Source organism: Brachyistius frenatus, unplaced genomic scaffold (assembly GCF_029030835.1).
Source record: "Brachyistius frenatus isolate BFR_SWC_R1_liver_20210118 unplaced genomic scaffold, ASM2903083v1 Contig_21, whole genome shotgun sequence".
NCBI lineage: Eukaryota > Metazoa > Chordata > Actinopteri > Embiotocidae > Brachyistius > Brachyistius frenatus.
The window spans coordinates 1,889,391-1,904,774 of record NW_027210620.1 but is presented as its reverse complement, the minus strand read 5'-3'; the positions used below and the strand labels follow the sequence as shown (position 1 = coordinate 1,904,774).

The 15,384-nt window shown below is 43.4% G+C and overlaps 1 protein-coding gene across 4 annotated transcripts in view; it reads left to right on the top strand.

Moving 5' to 3' along the window:
- The window catches only part of tmem108 (transmembrane protein 108), a 49,532-nt gene that overhangs the window by 18,214 nt on the left and 15,934 nt on the right, over positions 1-15,384 (top strand). For all 4 annotated transcript variants that reach the window (XM_069696522.1, XM_069696520.1, XM_069696523.1 and 1 more), the window contains exon 2: positions 13,181-13,264. In XM_069696522.1, coding sequence (XP_069552623.1) covers positions 13,225-13,264 — 40 coding nt within the window. In that variant the 5' untranslated portion in view covers positions 13,181-13,224. The remainder of the gene's footprint in view (positions 1-13,180; positions 13,265-15,384) is intronic.

Below are 15,384 nucleotides of genomic sequence, written 5' to 3'. Positions count from 1 at the left end.
TACCTTCTGCCTGACCAATCAGAGGAGAGAACAGATGGAATAGCAATATGTGATTTCCCGGAGGTCGCTAACGATCGACTTGACGGATAAAAGAGGGATCTAAAATAGGAAAACGAAGCTTATTATTCTTCCATCAAAATCAGGATCTGAAGCTGTACTTGGCAAATTCACAATTTAGCAACAGACTCATTTTGAAGATTCCCTTTTTTAATGATAAAGTCCTCATTCGGAGATCGGTCTCTGTGTTTTTTTCCTCTGTGATAGTGGAGATGGTGAGATGCAGAACATTTTCCATTTTCCTTTTCTTTCCTCTCCTGTGCTGAAATTATGTTCAAAGTTCAAAGTGAGGCAAAGGTGCAGGCTGCTATTTAGGAACAGTGTCTCTTTTCTCTTTCAGCCTCGTTCAGTGATTTTTTTTTTTGCTGGGCGTGTATTCACTCAGAAATTTTCACCGGTTACGCATGAATAGATTCGTATTAATGCCGCACTCAAATGTCAGTCCCAAAATTGAACGAATGTAATGATTCAGCCTTTTGAAAGAGATGGAAAGAAATATAGCTTGACTCGTGCTGAGCTCTCTGATTAAGTGCTGCTTCTCCAGCTGAGTCATTCTGCCTTTGCCGATGGACTCTCTCTAACCATGTCAGTTTACCCTGAAGGGCAGTCCGGCCACCGGCGGGTCTGCCTCCACCTCGCTTGAAGGACAGTGAGGTGTGACAGGTGTTCGACCTGCTGCAGATGGGCTGTCAGACGGAGGAAAACCACGTCACTGCCGTTACAGGAAATGTGATGTAGTACTAACCTCCACACTCAGACATACAACCCAGTATACGCACACGGACAGATTTGTGCTGCCAATCAAAAGTTTTTCTGCACTTTCTTTTGCCAAAGAATTACAAACTGAAGAGAGAAAAATAAGATACAGTCAAAATCTCTGCCTAAAACACAGAAAACTAGAGGACTACGGCTGCTGGTGTCAGTGATCGCTGATGATTTATTACTGGGAACAGCTGCCTACTGCTGCTGAAAATTATTCTGAGAGCAGTGAGACTTAACCGAACAGTCAAGTCGGGAGTCATAAAACCAAAACAATGAGCTGAAAGGCGCTAAATCGCTCCACAGATCTCGGGATTTATCGGGGCTTAAAATATCAAAGTGTAATATCTTACTGACCTGAAGTCACAGACTGATTAACATCCATCAGCACTTGTTTGGTATCTTCTCCTGTTACACCACAATAATGCAACACAGTCTCTTATATCAACTACCAAAGTGTTAGTGTATGTTCCCTTAACACTTGCTCACAGACCCACACCCGTTGTATTAATAAAACATAAAGGTTGAGATTTCCTGTAGATGTTAAATTATTCCTCATCTTCTTCTTTTTTTTTCTTTTTTTATCCCATTTTCCAGCTTCCAGACTTGCTTTTTAAATGTTTTCTGTGCTGCAAGGGACTTAGAGCATGAAGACCAAGTTTGAAGTAAAGATGAGAGAAGGGGAATAGAGGAAGATACTTATTCGGATGAAAGCATGACATGACATTAAAGAAGTGGGGAGCAAAGAGAGAGATGGAAGATGCAGCTCTGGGGTTTTCTACCACATCTAGGCCCTGTTAGAACTGCTGTCAATTCTTATTAGTATTTAAACATGGTCATATAGCAGGGGAATTACAAGTTGATAGATCCGAAATGAAGTAGATGATCACAGAAGTCCATATATTATGAAGCACAAGATTGACAAGCAAGAAGAGATAAGAGCATTTGTTTTGCAACCCTTTTCCCTTTGGCTTCCTTCCACCCCATCAACTCCGGACTTTATGGACATTATGGACACAGTTGTATAAAGGATTTTCACATAGTAATAACTTCTTTCCAGTGTGACATGTTTTCTGGTTTTGCCTGCTGTATATTGGCGGCCCCAGTGTTACACACTACCTATACGAAGTCAAGATGCTCTGTGTATGAAATTAAGATTAATAACCTGATGGTTGGGGGTCCGGGAAAACAGCTGCATGTTCTGCCAGATTAATTTTCTAATCAGGGGGTTCGCTTTACGCAAGATGGAATAAATTGTTGAGAGCTGTGTGAAATTGATGTGTTGAGAGAGGTCTGTTCCAAGGCGCACCATAGGTGTCCATTTGGAGAGTATAAATGATCAGTGATACCACTGCAAGTTGGGTACACCACATCCCCCTTCAGCTATTAGTCTTTGGAGAGTTTAAAGTTTCACACTAGGCTTTTAAATCACACTTATAAACCTAGACATTTTTCCCAGTTGTCTTTAGGTGGTGGTAATTCAGCTGATAAATATGATTCTTGGGAGGACATTAATTTTAATAATGGAAATATGCAATGGAAACCATAACAGGAGAGTTTTCCATCTTTGTAAATCTGCTTCTACCTCTGCTATAAGTGCCTTGTTTTTTATAATGTTTGTAATTGTGGGGTGGATTGACACTCTGAAGTATTTGATGATCTGAGCCACAGGGATATTGGATGTGGAGGTCATATGTGAGTGGCAGTAAAACAGATTTATCTATATGATTTAATTTAACTAATTTAACTTTATATCCTGAGATGTGGGTGAAATTATTGAATATATTTACAGGGTGGGGATGAGACTGAGGGACATCCTGGATAAAAAGCAGTACATCATCAGCATACAGAGAAATCAAATACAATTTTAATGAAATAAGATTCATCACAGGACATCACATAAATTAGGGGTCTCCAATCAGTAGCTACTGGTTGAGTATCAATTTGTTATTGTTCACATAAAAGAAGCTAATTCAGCTGATTTGGTGGAGCTCAGCTATGTGAATAAATGTTACAGTGTCCGGGAGCACTTTCATTTTGTCAAAATAGCTCAAGACACCAATTTGTTTTCAAGGTGATGAGTATTAAGTGTTGCAATGTGGCGTCATCTGCCTTCTTGAACTGTAGCTGCAGTGTTGCGGTGATGCTGTTTATGTCTTCAGGGTTTGGTAGAGTTTCTTCTGTAGCTCCCCATTGACTCTTTGAATGTTTACATTTTTCTTTGGAATTCTGTCTGAATCAAAAGCTTTCAAGGTAGATCCCAGATAAAGAAATGGATAAAGTGGTCTTGTTAACAACAACAATCTTGGTCTTGGTCCTGTGATGGAGATCATTTTACAGAGCGGTAACATCCTCTCCTCCTGACATTTCCCAGATTCAGTGACTTAAACAAAGTGTAAAGTTATCACCAAACAGACGCTCAACAAACTGGTCGACTTAGCCTGTGGGAAGCTAAATCAAAGCAGCAGTCAAAGTCACATTAGTCAAAACTAAATCAATTCTGAAAATAGTGTCTCTCGATAACGCTTAGAAGATTAGAGATCGGAGAGTCTACAGAGCCGCGTCTATCCAGCGATGATAAAATCTTTGATCAATCAGGTCAAATACTTCATCAAAGCTCACCCTGCCTATTTTCCTGGTATAAATTTAGATCTTTGACAGCCATTACGTGGAGGATCATGTGCTCGTTATGTGTTGCTGTGGCCTCATCGAGCGATACCGGTCCAATAATCGATGTGGCGAAGCAGGAGAGACTTTACATATCAATCTGTCTGCTGGCCCCGACATGTCTGGCCGCACCGCGAGATGTAATGGTCCACAGAGATCTGGCTGCGAGACAGATGCCAAAGAAGAGTCTTTGATCAAATGTTTTTCCCCAGGTGTTTTTAGATCTGAAAGAGAAAAAAGGGCAAAGATTGGTGTATTAGCTTGGTAAGGCAACTCGGCTCTGTACGCAGCTAATTATTCACTTATTCTCAAGCCTGCTGATCAGAAGCCTTGTTGTAAAAGATAGTTTTTTTTTTACATTATTCATCCTGCCTTTTGACCCGCTCTGTCTCCGGTCTTGTTCTCTTTTTGTCGAACAAACCAATAAGCAGCACTTTTGTCGACACAGCATCTAGTTTCACTTCATTGGTTCAGAATCACAAAGGAAACTACGTAGATAAATCAAATAACTCCTGTAAAACAGACTGAACCAAAGCTAGAAAGAACTCAAAACGATTTATTTTGGTGCCTTTTTATGTAATTTTTCATGAATATCAATTACGTCATAATCTCTAGTGTGATCAAATATTTATATTCAAGGGGGTGTGGTTGGATGGAAAACGATGGATAATTATTTTTATTTCCAGTGGGACCGTGCTGCAAATTTCCTCAAGCGTCTCAACCTGAGTGTCTGGATTGTGCTCAGACTGATGCATCAAACACTGGATCACTCCAGGAAAGTGTCATTACGCATTCAGTACGGGTGGTGAAATTAACTGTCATCGCGAAGAACCCTTTCACCTATTTTGCAGCGATGTTATTTTCTGACTCGGTTATCGGTTTGTGACAAGCGTAGCGGGACGTGACACGATGTATTGTCACGTTGCTCTTCATCATCTGCGAGCCAGCAGTCACTCAGTCAGGGGTCACGTAAGGACGAGAAGAAGAAAGCGAGACAGGGAGAGAGTGATGAAGAGGAGGATATTTACGACTCAGACAGTGGCGAAGCTGAGCTGCATCCCAATGTCTGGTCCTTTACTGCCTGGCTCAATAACTCTCAAGGGAGCTGGAAGAAGTCTGTGCAGAGATTTGCAGGTATCGCAGGTCTCGAGGTCTTCAGGTGTGTGAGTGTCCGGGCAACGCAAATAAAAAAAATTTAAAAAACGGCAAATATCACCCAGTCTGGAGGTGTTATTGGAGATCAGACTGGATGCTGTGTTAGCTGTCATCTAATAGTTTATCTGGGAATGATGTTCAGTAATGGACTTTTTTTTTTGCTCTGGTATCTTTTACGATGATGAGGCTTTTTCGGACTGCAGGAGCTATCTCACAGTCCTAAGAACGGTGGGAGAGAGTTCCCCTTTTTCAGTGTGTCTGCACAGAGGGAACGTCGAACCTTTTAAGTTCCTATAACTCTGTTTTGTGGTACTTTTACTTTTACAGCGATGAATGAAGCTGTTTAGAGCGGAAGAGATAAGAGTTTCTATTGGAGGCACAAAATACTGGGAAATGGACAGAAAACAAAGTCCAGGCCTTATTAAGCCTGAACACATCCGAGGAAAAAACACCTCGACTTTGATTCAACAAGGAGAAATATCAAAAATCGCTCCGTTTATGTCATGCTATAGTATGTCATTTCAGAGTTCCTACCGGCGTTGCCAATGCAAACTGCAAAAGGCCTCAAAACCTATTTGGTTCCGGGCGAACTCTTTTGGGAATATAATTCCTTTCAAGAAAGTCTTTAGAGCTGTTGTAGAAAACGCCTACTGTTGAACTTTTGTGCTCAATAATCAGCTCTTGCTCTTAGACTCTAGTGACAGTTCTCCACCATTGTTTTCCATTATTATAATGTGAAGTCATAACGTCACAGAAGCACACGGTCCTCACTGATGAAGTGTCTCCTGTCTATCAGCTCCGACTCCAACACTAACCAGATCCGTCCACTGACAGCTCCTCTGCCTCAATCACTCCGACTGCTTGATTGTCAGTGTGCGGTGTCCTCTTTCCGGTGATATAACAAGTCTGTCACAGGTCCTTCCCCTGGGCTCTGTTACCTCTCTCACTCGTTGTACCAAACCCGACCTCAGGTGTGTGTTACCCAGCGCGTCTGTCTGTCAGACAGTCTGGCCTTTCCTTGGTTTTAATGACTTCCCAGTGTTATGCAGGGCTGCCTGAGGACTCTGACACCTTCTGTTATGGTGTAAAAAAAAAAGTGTACAACATGCTCGTACTTCACTCCACTTGAGACTTGGACTCAGGTTGGATTTATGAGGACATGATTTGAACTTGAGACTTAACTTTGACTGACTTTACTGCTTTGAAACATCTTACTTAAACCTAAACTCCTTAAAGCCTTAAAAAAAACAGGCTGAACTTGATTCAAAATTATGGTGAGTGTGATTTGACATATTTGAGACTTGGCTTCCTAGAGACGTGACTCAAGACTTGAGATTTGAGACTTCACAGAAGCAGCAGATTTGACAAGCTACCAAATAATAATATAAACATTATTTTAGAGTTTGACGCAGGGTGGACTTGAAACTTCACAGGTGTGAGATTTGAGGTATTCAAGAAGCTCCCTGAAGATTTAACTTCACTTGCTTGAGAATATGGTAAACAAAGGAGGACTTGAGATTTGACTTGGAACTGATTTACTGAAGACTCAGCTTGTGTTTGACTGTTGTGAGGCTTTGACTTGTGTTGGACTTGGGCCAACGAAATGAGGACTTAAGACTTGAGTTGAATTTGACTGCTGTGAGACTTGACTACTCGAAAAGTTAACACTTGAGACACTTGTGTCAGACTGTAGCTAACAAAATGAGGATTTTAGATTTGCTTTGGACGATTGTGGGACTCGATTTATATGAGATTTGACTTCATATTAAGTCAGGCCAAATATGCCTCGACTACTCTGAAATGGGATTTCTTGAAGACTCAAGGCAGCGTAAGGGTTTGAGACTTGACTTTGACTGCATCATTGTGGGACTTGTCTCACTTAAGACTTCTTTTAGGACTAAACTTTAGACTTAAACTTGAGTTGGGCCTAACTCACAAAACAGAAGACTTGCAACGTGACTACATCCTGACTGATGTGAGACTCGACTTACTTGAGACTTCAAAGATCCTGACTTGCACTTTGCGTATGACTCGGACAGGTGCTGACGGACATGAGCGTTCACTTTAGACTTGTTCTGACAGAGCTGGGACTTGACTTGGCCCCACCCCATGAGATTTTAAAGCTGCTCCGAACTGCACAGGAAGCCAGTGCTGTAAAACGTTCTGCTTGTAAATGGACTCTATGGCAGCTGTAGAAATCGGCAGGAATTCTAGTTGGCTCCCATTTATCTCTCTGTCTGTGTCTCACATGTGTTCACACACCCACAGATCGGGCTTTTGGCCATGATTCCTCTGATGAATTGCTTTAGTCATTGGTCCTGGCTGTGATTGTGTGTGTGTGTGTGTGTGTGTGTGTGTGTGCGTGCTGAGTAATGAAGAGGCCGGTGATGTTGCTCTCCTCCTCCTCAGTTGCCCCCTGAGCACAGGTGCTCTGCTCTCTCTGAGTGGGAGTTCTCCGCTGAACGAGTTTCAAATTCATTCATCCTGCAAGAGCTCCAGCAACTCTTTTCATTGTTGATGTGAAGTGAATATGAAGCGGAGACTCTGTGTATTGTCATGCATGGCAATGAGGCATCAAAGTTAAGATAAAAAAAAAAAAATTTTTTTTTAAAAAGCCATCCCACTAACATCTGCAATAACATAGCAACCAACACACAAAGTAAGTTTCTGCTGAAATGCTTCGACGTGCTCCCGTGTACATTAATGACTATTGACAAGCGCATCATCTTTAATGCTACACTGTTCTGGTTGTTCAGTACTGACATGTACAATATGTTAAACTGGGGAGCATGGCCAAGACGTGGATACGAGTGGACAGCTTGCTCACTGAGCACATAAAATCAATCCATATGAGCGTGATGCTGGAATCTGAGACGTACGAGTGTGATGCTGCAGGCGTCTCTCATGTTAGACTTATTCTTTTCATTACTATCAGTTTGTAGCTCCTCTGTGTGTATAATAGGAAGGTCAGGTGTCCATTAGTCACTACGATAAAGACGTTGGCACATTCAGGATTTTCACTCCTGTTTAATAATCAGTTGACACAGAAGCAGTTTAGAAGAAATTTCAAAGTTGCTTTTTCTATAGGTCGCCCCTGCATAACCCCTGTATTACCTGTATAACAATATGTACACCTTTGTCTATCTTAAACATTGTTGGTGCACTATTTGCGGTTACATTTCTGCACAGAAAGGCCGAAGACGAGGGCCAAAATTATCGCCACTCGTCCGACATCAACCTCACTTCGTTTCGAAGGAGTTCCAGACAAACATTTTGTATGCCTGTCATCGTCTTTGCGTGCTTCTACTGTTTGCCTCAGGGCATCTAATCTCTGTTTGTTTAAAGATACAATATTTAAGATAACATGGTAATTTTTCCAGGTGCATACATGCAGTGTAACAGTGTTTTCACTGATATTTAACCATTGGACTGGTTGGGACAGAGAGAGAGAGAGAGAGAGAGAGAGTGATGTGTCACTACTTTACAGTCAGAGTGAACTGCATGCTGGGAGCCTAATGTTCTTTTAATGGCTGGTGTGTTCCTGGAGGGAACGTGTTGATTGATAACCTGCACAACCTCTGCCAGCCTTGGTGACGCAGCACCAGCAACTCATCCTGCCGGGTTTACCATCGCTGACAGCTCTCACCCAGCACAGTGACTCGGCAATATGGCTGCCTTCAGGGGTGGAACGATTAGAAACGTACCCAGGGACCTGCTTCGCTGCTTGCATTTAATTTAGACTCGTTGTTGCATCCGATCAATACTTGTAATCATTCAGTTGTTTTGTGTATCCTGGCCGGACTATGAAGTTATCAAAGCCCTGCAGGTCAGCCACAGACCGTCTCGTTTGATTTTGCACCGTCCCACTGATGAAAAATGGTTTTACAACAGAATTATTCCTCATCAGTAATCAGCTTTCCTGTTGCACAATACAGCACAATGTTAAGCGACTGATGCCAAGCAGGTGGTTGTTTTGCACCAACATGGCGTCAACACTCCCCCAGATGTAAATCCTCACTCCTGAGTCAGTATCCAACCACGTCGTTAATGCAAACGCAGGAAACACATGGACTGAGCACGACTGCAGCCGATCAGAGACTGTTCGCTGATTTCCATCAAAGGGTAAAACAACATCAAAGGAAAATTAAAAAAAATGGACTCCCTCTGTGTGGGTAACATCCCCTGGGTCGCTGTGGAAGGGCGGCGCTGAGGGAAGTCGGTTTTGCAGCTAGACTCTCCGAGATAACGCCGAGCCAAGCAAAAGGGACTTTGATGCAATTAATTCAGCACTGATGTAACCAGGTTTTTACACGGCAGAGCACAGGGTGATCCGACTGTAAGTCTGCTGTACATGCTGAAAGATAAAAAGAACCAGATTTCTAGATCGCTGTGCTGCATGTACCTGTCCAAATTACCTCCAAACCACAGCTTTCGCACTTTACCTTTCTTCATTCTGTGTCTCCGTCTCATTCAGGTTAATAACAGAGAGAGAGAAAGCAAAGCGTGAGAGTGTAGCATAAAAAACTGGAAGGAGAGAAGCATCCGTTGTGATTGGAGCTCCAGTTATCAGTTGACTGTGAGAGCACAACACTGTGGTTCACACCGTCCTCATCGACTCCCACACCTCCCTTCCCTCGTCCTTCTCTCTTGTTATGGAAAAGCTCTCAGGCTGCAGCCGCTGTGGGCAAGCAGCCAGCCTGCTATCACAGCCCCTATACATAACCGCAGAATGGAGGGAAGTCCGAAATTAAAAGCATTGTTATCCCCGCGGCTGCCGGGCCACAGAACAAATGGAATGACAGGCTTATTTAATTTGAGCCCGTCTCGGGTGACCTTGGCTTTGGCCTCTAGTCCTCCACCCCTCCCCCTCCCCCGACCCCCCCCCCCAAGTGCTGCTGGATTTCTCGCGTACCTGTGGTGAGCGAGAATTTACAAATCCAAATCTCCTCTTTGTTTTTTTCCCCGTTCCGTTTGAGCCCCAAAATGTCCTTGTGGATGAATTTGAGTATAATGTACCATTAGGGTTGCTATGGTGACGGCTGCCGTCTGTGTGCATGTCAGTTGCCATGCAACTTTTTTTTTTTTTTTTTTTTTTTTCCTCTCCAGTTAAATGCTAGGCGGCTGCATGCAAAGTATTGAGCAGCCGCACTGCACTCCTTGTCACTGTTAATACTATTGTTGACTGAGAGAGGATGCAGGCGTCCATCTGTCTTTTGTGATACACATGGAGGTGCCTTCTTTACCCTCGCCAGTGAGAAGTTTCATAACTGCATGAACACATGTTGATCATGAAGTTCTTCACCTCCAGGTTTTGCGATAGACTGTATAAAAAAAGTGGACGTAGCTTCCAGGTCTGAAAAGTGAGGCCAATGCAGAAGTGGCTTAAACTGCAATACCATCGAGGGCCACTAGGGGTCGTGTCCTCAGGTTCCCAATCAGATGGAGTCAAATTCACCGCGTGCACCTCCCCAGCTTGTCCAAATATGGTCACTCCTGGCTCCAAATTAGCATGATGGCGACAGCAAAAATGCCGAACTTGAGGCTGCAGAACGGCCGTTTACAAACCAATGGGTGATGTCATAGTTGATCGCACCATGGGTTTTACCAGGCACTCTCACCAAAAGTGTGTTTTAAGTGTTGTTTTAAGCCCAAGTGAGACAACGAAATACAAACCTGAATGTGCAGCTGGTGTAGAAAAATCAGTGTTGATGTTTTGTCACAGTCGTCCAGTATTGTGTTACGAAGACTGAAGTTAGCATGCTCGCGTCTCGTAATACCACTTTGTACCACAAGATGGTACGGTGAGTCGCTGCTGCGTTCAGTCTACCCTCAGTTCAACATGAGAGGAAGAACTGACTGCAGGTTTCTGCGTTGGTGAGCGAGTGGGAAAGCATCGCGGCAACAAAACTGTCAGCAGCTGCCAGGGAACCTCTCAGCCTGTCGGAGGTTTTGGCAGGGCTGCGACTCTGAATGTCAACCTGCGCACAACATCTGAGAGCTCTGAATTCAGCTTCTCAGCAGGTGGCCTGAAGAGTTTCAACAAAACCCTCCTTTTGCCTGTGATAACAAGTGTGCATGAAACACTATGTCTTCTCCCCACCGTCCTCCCAACCACAGCCTTCACCCTTCAGCGCCCTGCAAATTAAAGAGTGTGTCGTTGAGCGCTGCTCTGGTCTGGTCGCGCTGATGAGGCGTAATAACCGTAGAGAGCCTCAGCTGCTCTCTTTGCGCCTCGCCGTTGAGCTCATCAGGCAAAGAACATGATGCTCAAAGAAATTAAAGCACAGGGACAGAGTGAAGCTGCAGCGGCGAGGAGACGCTCCCGCTGGAGCATCAAGACGTTGCTATGGTGTTTATCTCAGGATGGGTTTGGGACGGTCGCATCTGCTGTCATGCCACTTATTCTGATTTGAAGCTGGGAAAATCTTATTTTCTGCTGCTAATACTGTATTCTTGCAGCCTCATTTTTTTTCTGCAATTACCACATTATAACTGAGGCACACCATTTTAGCGAAAGCTGTGTTTTAAGAGCGGCAAAATGGTGAACGTCTCTGTTTTAGATTTCTAAACACTTGGAGGAACAGCGAAATTGTGTGCATGTGTCATCTAAAAGTGTGTTGTGACAGCCTGTTTAGTTGTTTATTTCATTACAGTTTTGTTTCATTTTATTCTCAATTTCTTCTTTGTAGGAGAGTTTGAACAAGAAGAGGAATTTGAGCACGGCTGTTTTTCCAATTTCATCTGGCATTATTTGATGCTTTTGATTGTTCCTTGTTAAGAGGCAAACAATACCAGAAGTCTAATAAGATTTTCGGTGAAGTTTTGCGTTGTGCACGAGTGGCAGCCTTCAGTGACGCCACCCATTGCCACCTCTCTTTGACGTTTAATATCTAATTAATGATGGAATTACTTTCAGAAGGACCACCACAACACAACACTGATCAGAAGGAATGCATTTAGCCAATGACTCATAACGACGTAACGACTTATAAAAATTAATTATTGGGTTTGTATTTCATGAGAGAGTTTGATGCTCTTTAAATAGGAATCTGTTGGAGCCAGACGTTTTTTTTGTTGCCAGCCCCTTGTGGCCCTCAGTGGTATTGCACTTGAAGACACTTTTATTTTGGCTTTATTTTTCAGACCCGCAGACTACATCCACTTTTATTTACAGGCTCTGGTTCTGCACTTATACCAATTAATTTCTACAGCTGCCTCAGTACTCTTCATGCCCCTTTAACAAAAGAAAAATATTACAATTTGTTGAATATTTTTCTATTAGCAACCCATTTCGTCTGGGCTTAATAATACATCCAGGCAAAACCAATTCTGTAGCTGAGTGGAGGCTGTTCAAACATCTCATCACATTTAGTATCACTTGCAGTTAAATTAAGCTTTAAAAAATCAGGAAATAGTCTCTGCTTGAATTCAGATTTACGTCTCCACATACTTCACAAGCATCAAAAGGTTGCCACAATGACAGCAATACAAAGTGGATGACTCAGATGTAGTGTGTTGCCTCCTCTCAGTCCCCAGAGCGGGGCGGCATTTATGAGAAATAAAGCCTTATGAAAGGATCAGTACCATGTGCTCTTGTTGTGTGTCTCTCATCTCCCACGTCTCCCACGGTTACACAGGTTGCCAGCAACCAGAGCTCTCATCCTGGGGGGCGCAAATCCTATTTCACATGGCACATTCACCACACATAATTCATGCAGGCAGGGTGAAGGGTGCTGTGTGTGTGTGTGTGTGTGTGTGTGTGTGTGTGTGTGTGTGTGTGTGTGTGTGTGTGTGTGTGTGTGTGTGTGTGTGTGTGTGTGTGTGTGTGTGTGTGTGTGTGTGTTTATCTGTATATCTGCTCATACACTGCTTTAGAACTATTTGTCTGTATTATAGATTAGTGTGGGTGAGTGGTGCAGACAACTGTGTTTGCCAGGGGCATCTCACAAAGGGAGGCAAACATGCACACACACATGCACACCTTCATACAGGGGTGAAAAGACGTGTGTGTGTGTGTGTGTGTGTGTGTGTGTGTGTGTGTGTGTGTGTGTGTGTGTGCGTGCGTGTGGCCTTTCATTTAGCAAAAGACCATCAGTGAGTCATTCCCCTGAAGAGCCCCCTTGGGTACTTGTCTCGCTGACACACACGCAGCCGCTGTCTCAGAACAAGGCTCACTGGTCAATGTTTAATGCTCTGTAATTGGTTTTACTGACCAGCGCAGCCTGCAGGATGCCAATGCTGATTTGAAGCCGAACAGCTGTGGCTGACCACCACTGCAGTCCCACCTGGTCTCTCATTGTGACGTGTTAGTTGGGTGTAATTCGCGCTGTCTGCTGTGTGGCCGTCATTACAACGATGAAACGGCCGAGGTCAAGCTGGACAATCTCGTCCGGGATCCCTTTATCCTTTTCTGTGTCTGTTCTTGTAAAACCTCCTCAGATATAATGACAGTCCATCACACTGATGGCAGTTAAACGTGACTTGAATCTGATTTTGACACCTTTCCTCTTCATCTTTTTTGCTCCCTGTCATTCTCTCCTAGAGAACCATGAGCACTGTGGAGGAGGAGCCGGACCACATGATACCATGAAGACAAGCCTGCAGGTCCTGCGCTGCCAGCTGCTGAGTGAGTAGACCCGAGGAGAGGAGGCAGGGGCATTTAATGGGCTGTCCTGGGTGAGAATGCGGAGGATCAGCATGCCAGCGGACGTTTCATATGCAAAGAGAAAATAGAAAGTGTATGCTTCTTCTTGTTACCTGAGAAGAAACTCCACTTTTTTTTTTTTTTTGGGTGTTTGAAAATGTTTTAGAATATATGCCTCACTGCAGTATACATATTCAAATACCCAGATTGTTCTTAAATCTATTTAATTTACTTGTTTGTATTTTTACAGTGCCAAATTTATACAAATGTTATGTTGTATTAGATCCGAGGCACCAGTCAGCCACAACTGAGATTGGGAGTTGGTTTTCAGGCAGCTGTGATTGTTCCCAGGAGCTTTTAGACAAAGTCAAGAGTTTCCCAGTCCCAGATTGTATACATCATGTAGATTTTCTCAAGTTTCAGATCTGTGGTAAAATTACAAATGTACCTGTGGTCACAAAAACATGCGTGCGACGTAACTTGAAATACTTACTCATGAAGGTTATGGCTTCCCCCTGCTCCGTGCACTTTACTGTGCCATGCTTTGTTCACATACGCAACAGTAATGGTCTCAAAACTTTTTCATTACCCCTAAAAAAAAAGTGAAAAAATATTCCTTTATTGCTTAAGACCTTATAAAATACCTTCAGGGAACCCCAGTTTGTTGACATCAGATACTGTACATAAATCCATACGTACAGTGCTGCATCCTCTTATTTCTTGTCACAGTTCAAGTCTGTGCTGCTTTACATTCACAGCGTCGGATCAAAGCTTTGGGAGTTGATGTGCGAAGGTCTGGCAGGCTACCAGCACAGATTGTCACATGAATATGGAACATGGGGGTCAGACTGAGACCCAGCGAGCTCCAGGACATTTAGTTAAACAGCCTGATGATATCTGGTATTCACCTCCAAGCTCCACTTTGGGGCAGCGGTGCCAAAGGCTGTCTCTGACAAATCTGCCCCAATCCCTCAGAAGTGATAAACTTGGACCGGACTGCTGTGAGCCAAGTGCTTTAAGCTGTAGCAGAGGTGGAGTGAGGTCACAATGCAGCGGTTTCATCCAGAGAGGGAAAGTCTGAGTCGAAGCTGCGGACCAGCTTTGTACAGAGTTTCTATTACAATCACATTTCAGAGAATATTTTTTGGTTTTGTCTTTGAAACCACAATGTTCACTTTAGCGGGTTTCCTCGGGCACATTACACTTCCATTAGGGTTTCCTTTTTATAGTTTGCAGAGCTGAGACACCCACCTAAGATCTCTTTGTCTGTGCAACACGGAGACATTTCACATTTCTCTCTCTGGGCGAGCCATCTGCAGAAGACAGATGCGCCTTTACGTCTTCAGGCTTCAGGCGAGAGAAGAGAGGCTGCGGATGGAGAAGAATTAAGTCGGATTAATCCTGTATCACAATAGATGTCAGAGCAGGAAGTTTTTCTCTTTTCCCCAGGTCACTCTCATTTGTTGTTCTGTCCTTTTTGCTTTCTGTCCTCCACCATGTCAATGCTTTGTACTGTGAGCATGTTGTCCTGACAATACATCTGGAACAGTAGAGAAGAGTTAGAATTTGTCTCTAGCAAATTAAGTTTTGTCTTGCAGCTTAAAAAAACATCTGACGGGTTTAGATGTCTTTAGATGGTGCAAATTGCATGTTGAAATGAGCTTGAGAAGAAATAGATAATAATTTGAAAGACCAGTTGCTGTCAAGTGTAAATGTGTACACAATGCTTGAGTAATCTTCCCAGTCTGTTGTTGCCTTGTCTTGTGTGTTTAAACTGTGTTGTTAGAATAGTTTGTGGTCTTTTTAAAGCCGCCGTCACCAGTGGAAATGCTGAAATTCTCAGTAAATATCGGCAGTGTCTGTGACTGTAATGGAGTTGGAGTATAACTGCGGTTCAGTGCTCTCCCTAGACTCCACACAACTTCCTGTTTAATGTCTCCCCTTCCTGTCAGATCCTTTGCTGCTGTCACAGTCGCTGTAGCTAAATCATTACCCTAGTAAACAGCAAAAGGACGCTTTGTTGCTCTTGTTTTCGCATTCTCCGTCCGCCCGATTCTCAGATAAACACGTTGCTGTTCAAAGCCGCTGAAACCTGACAAACA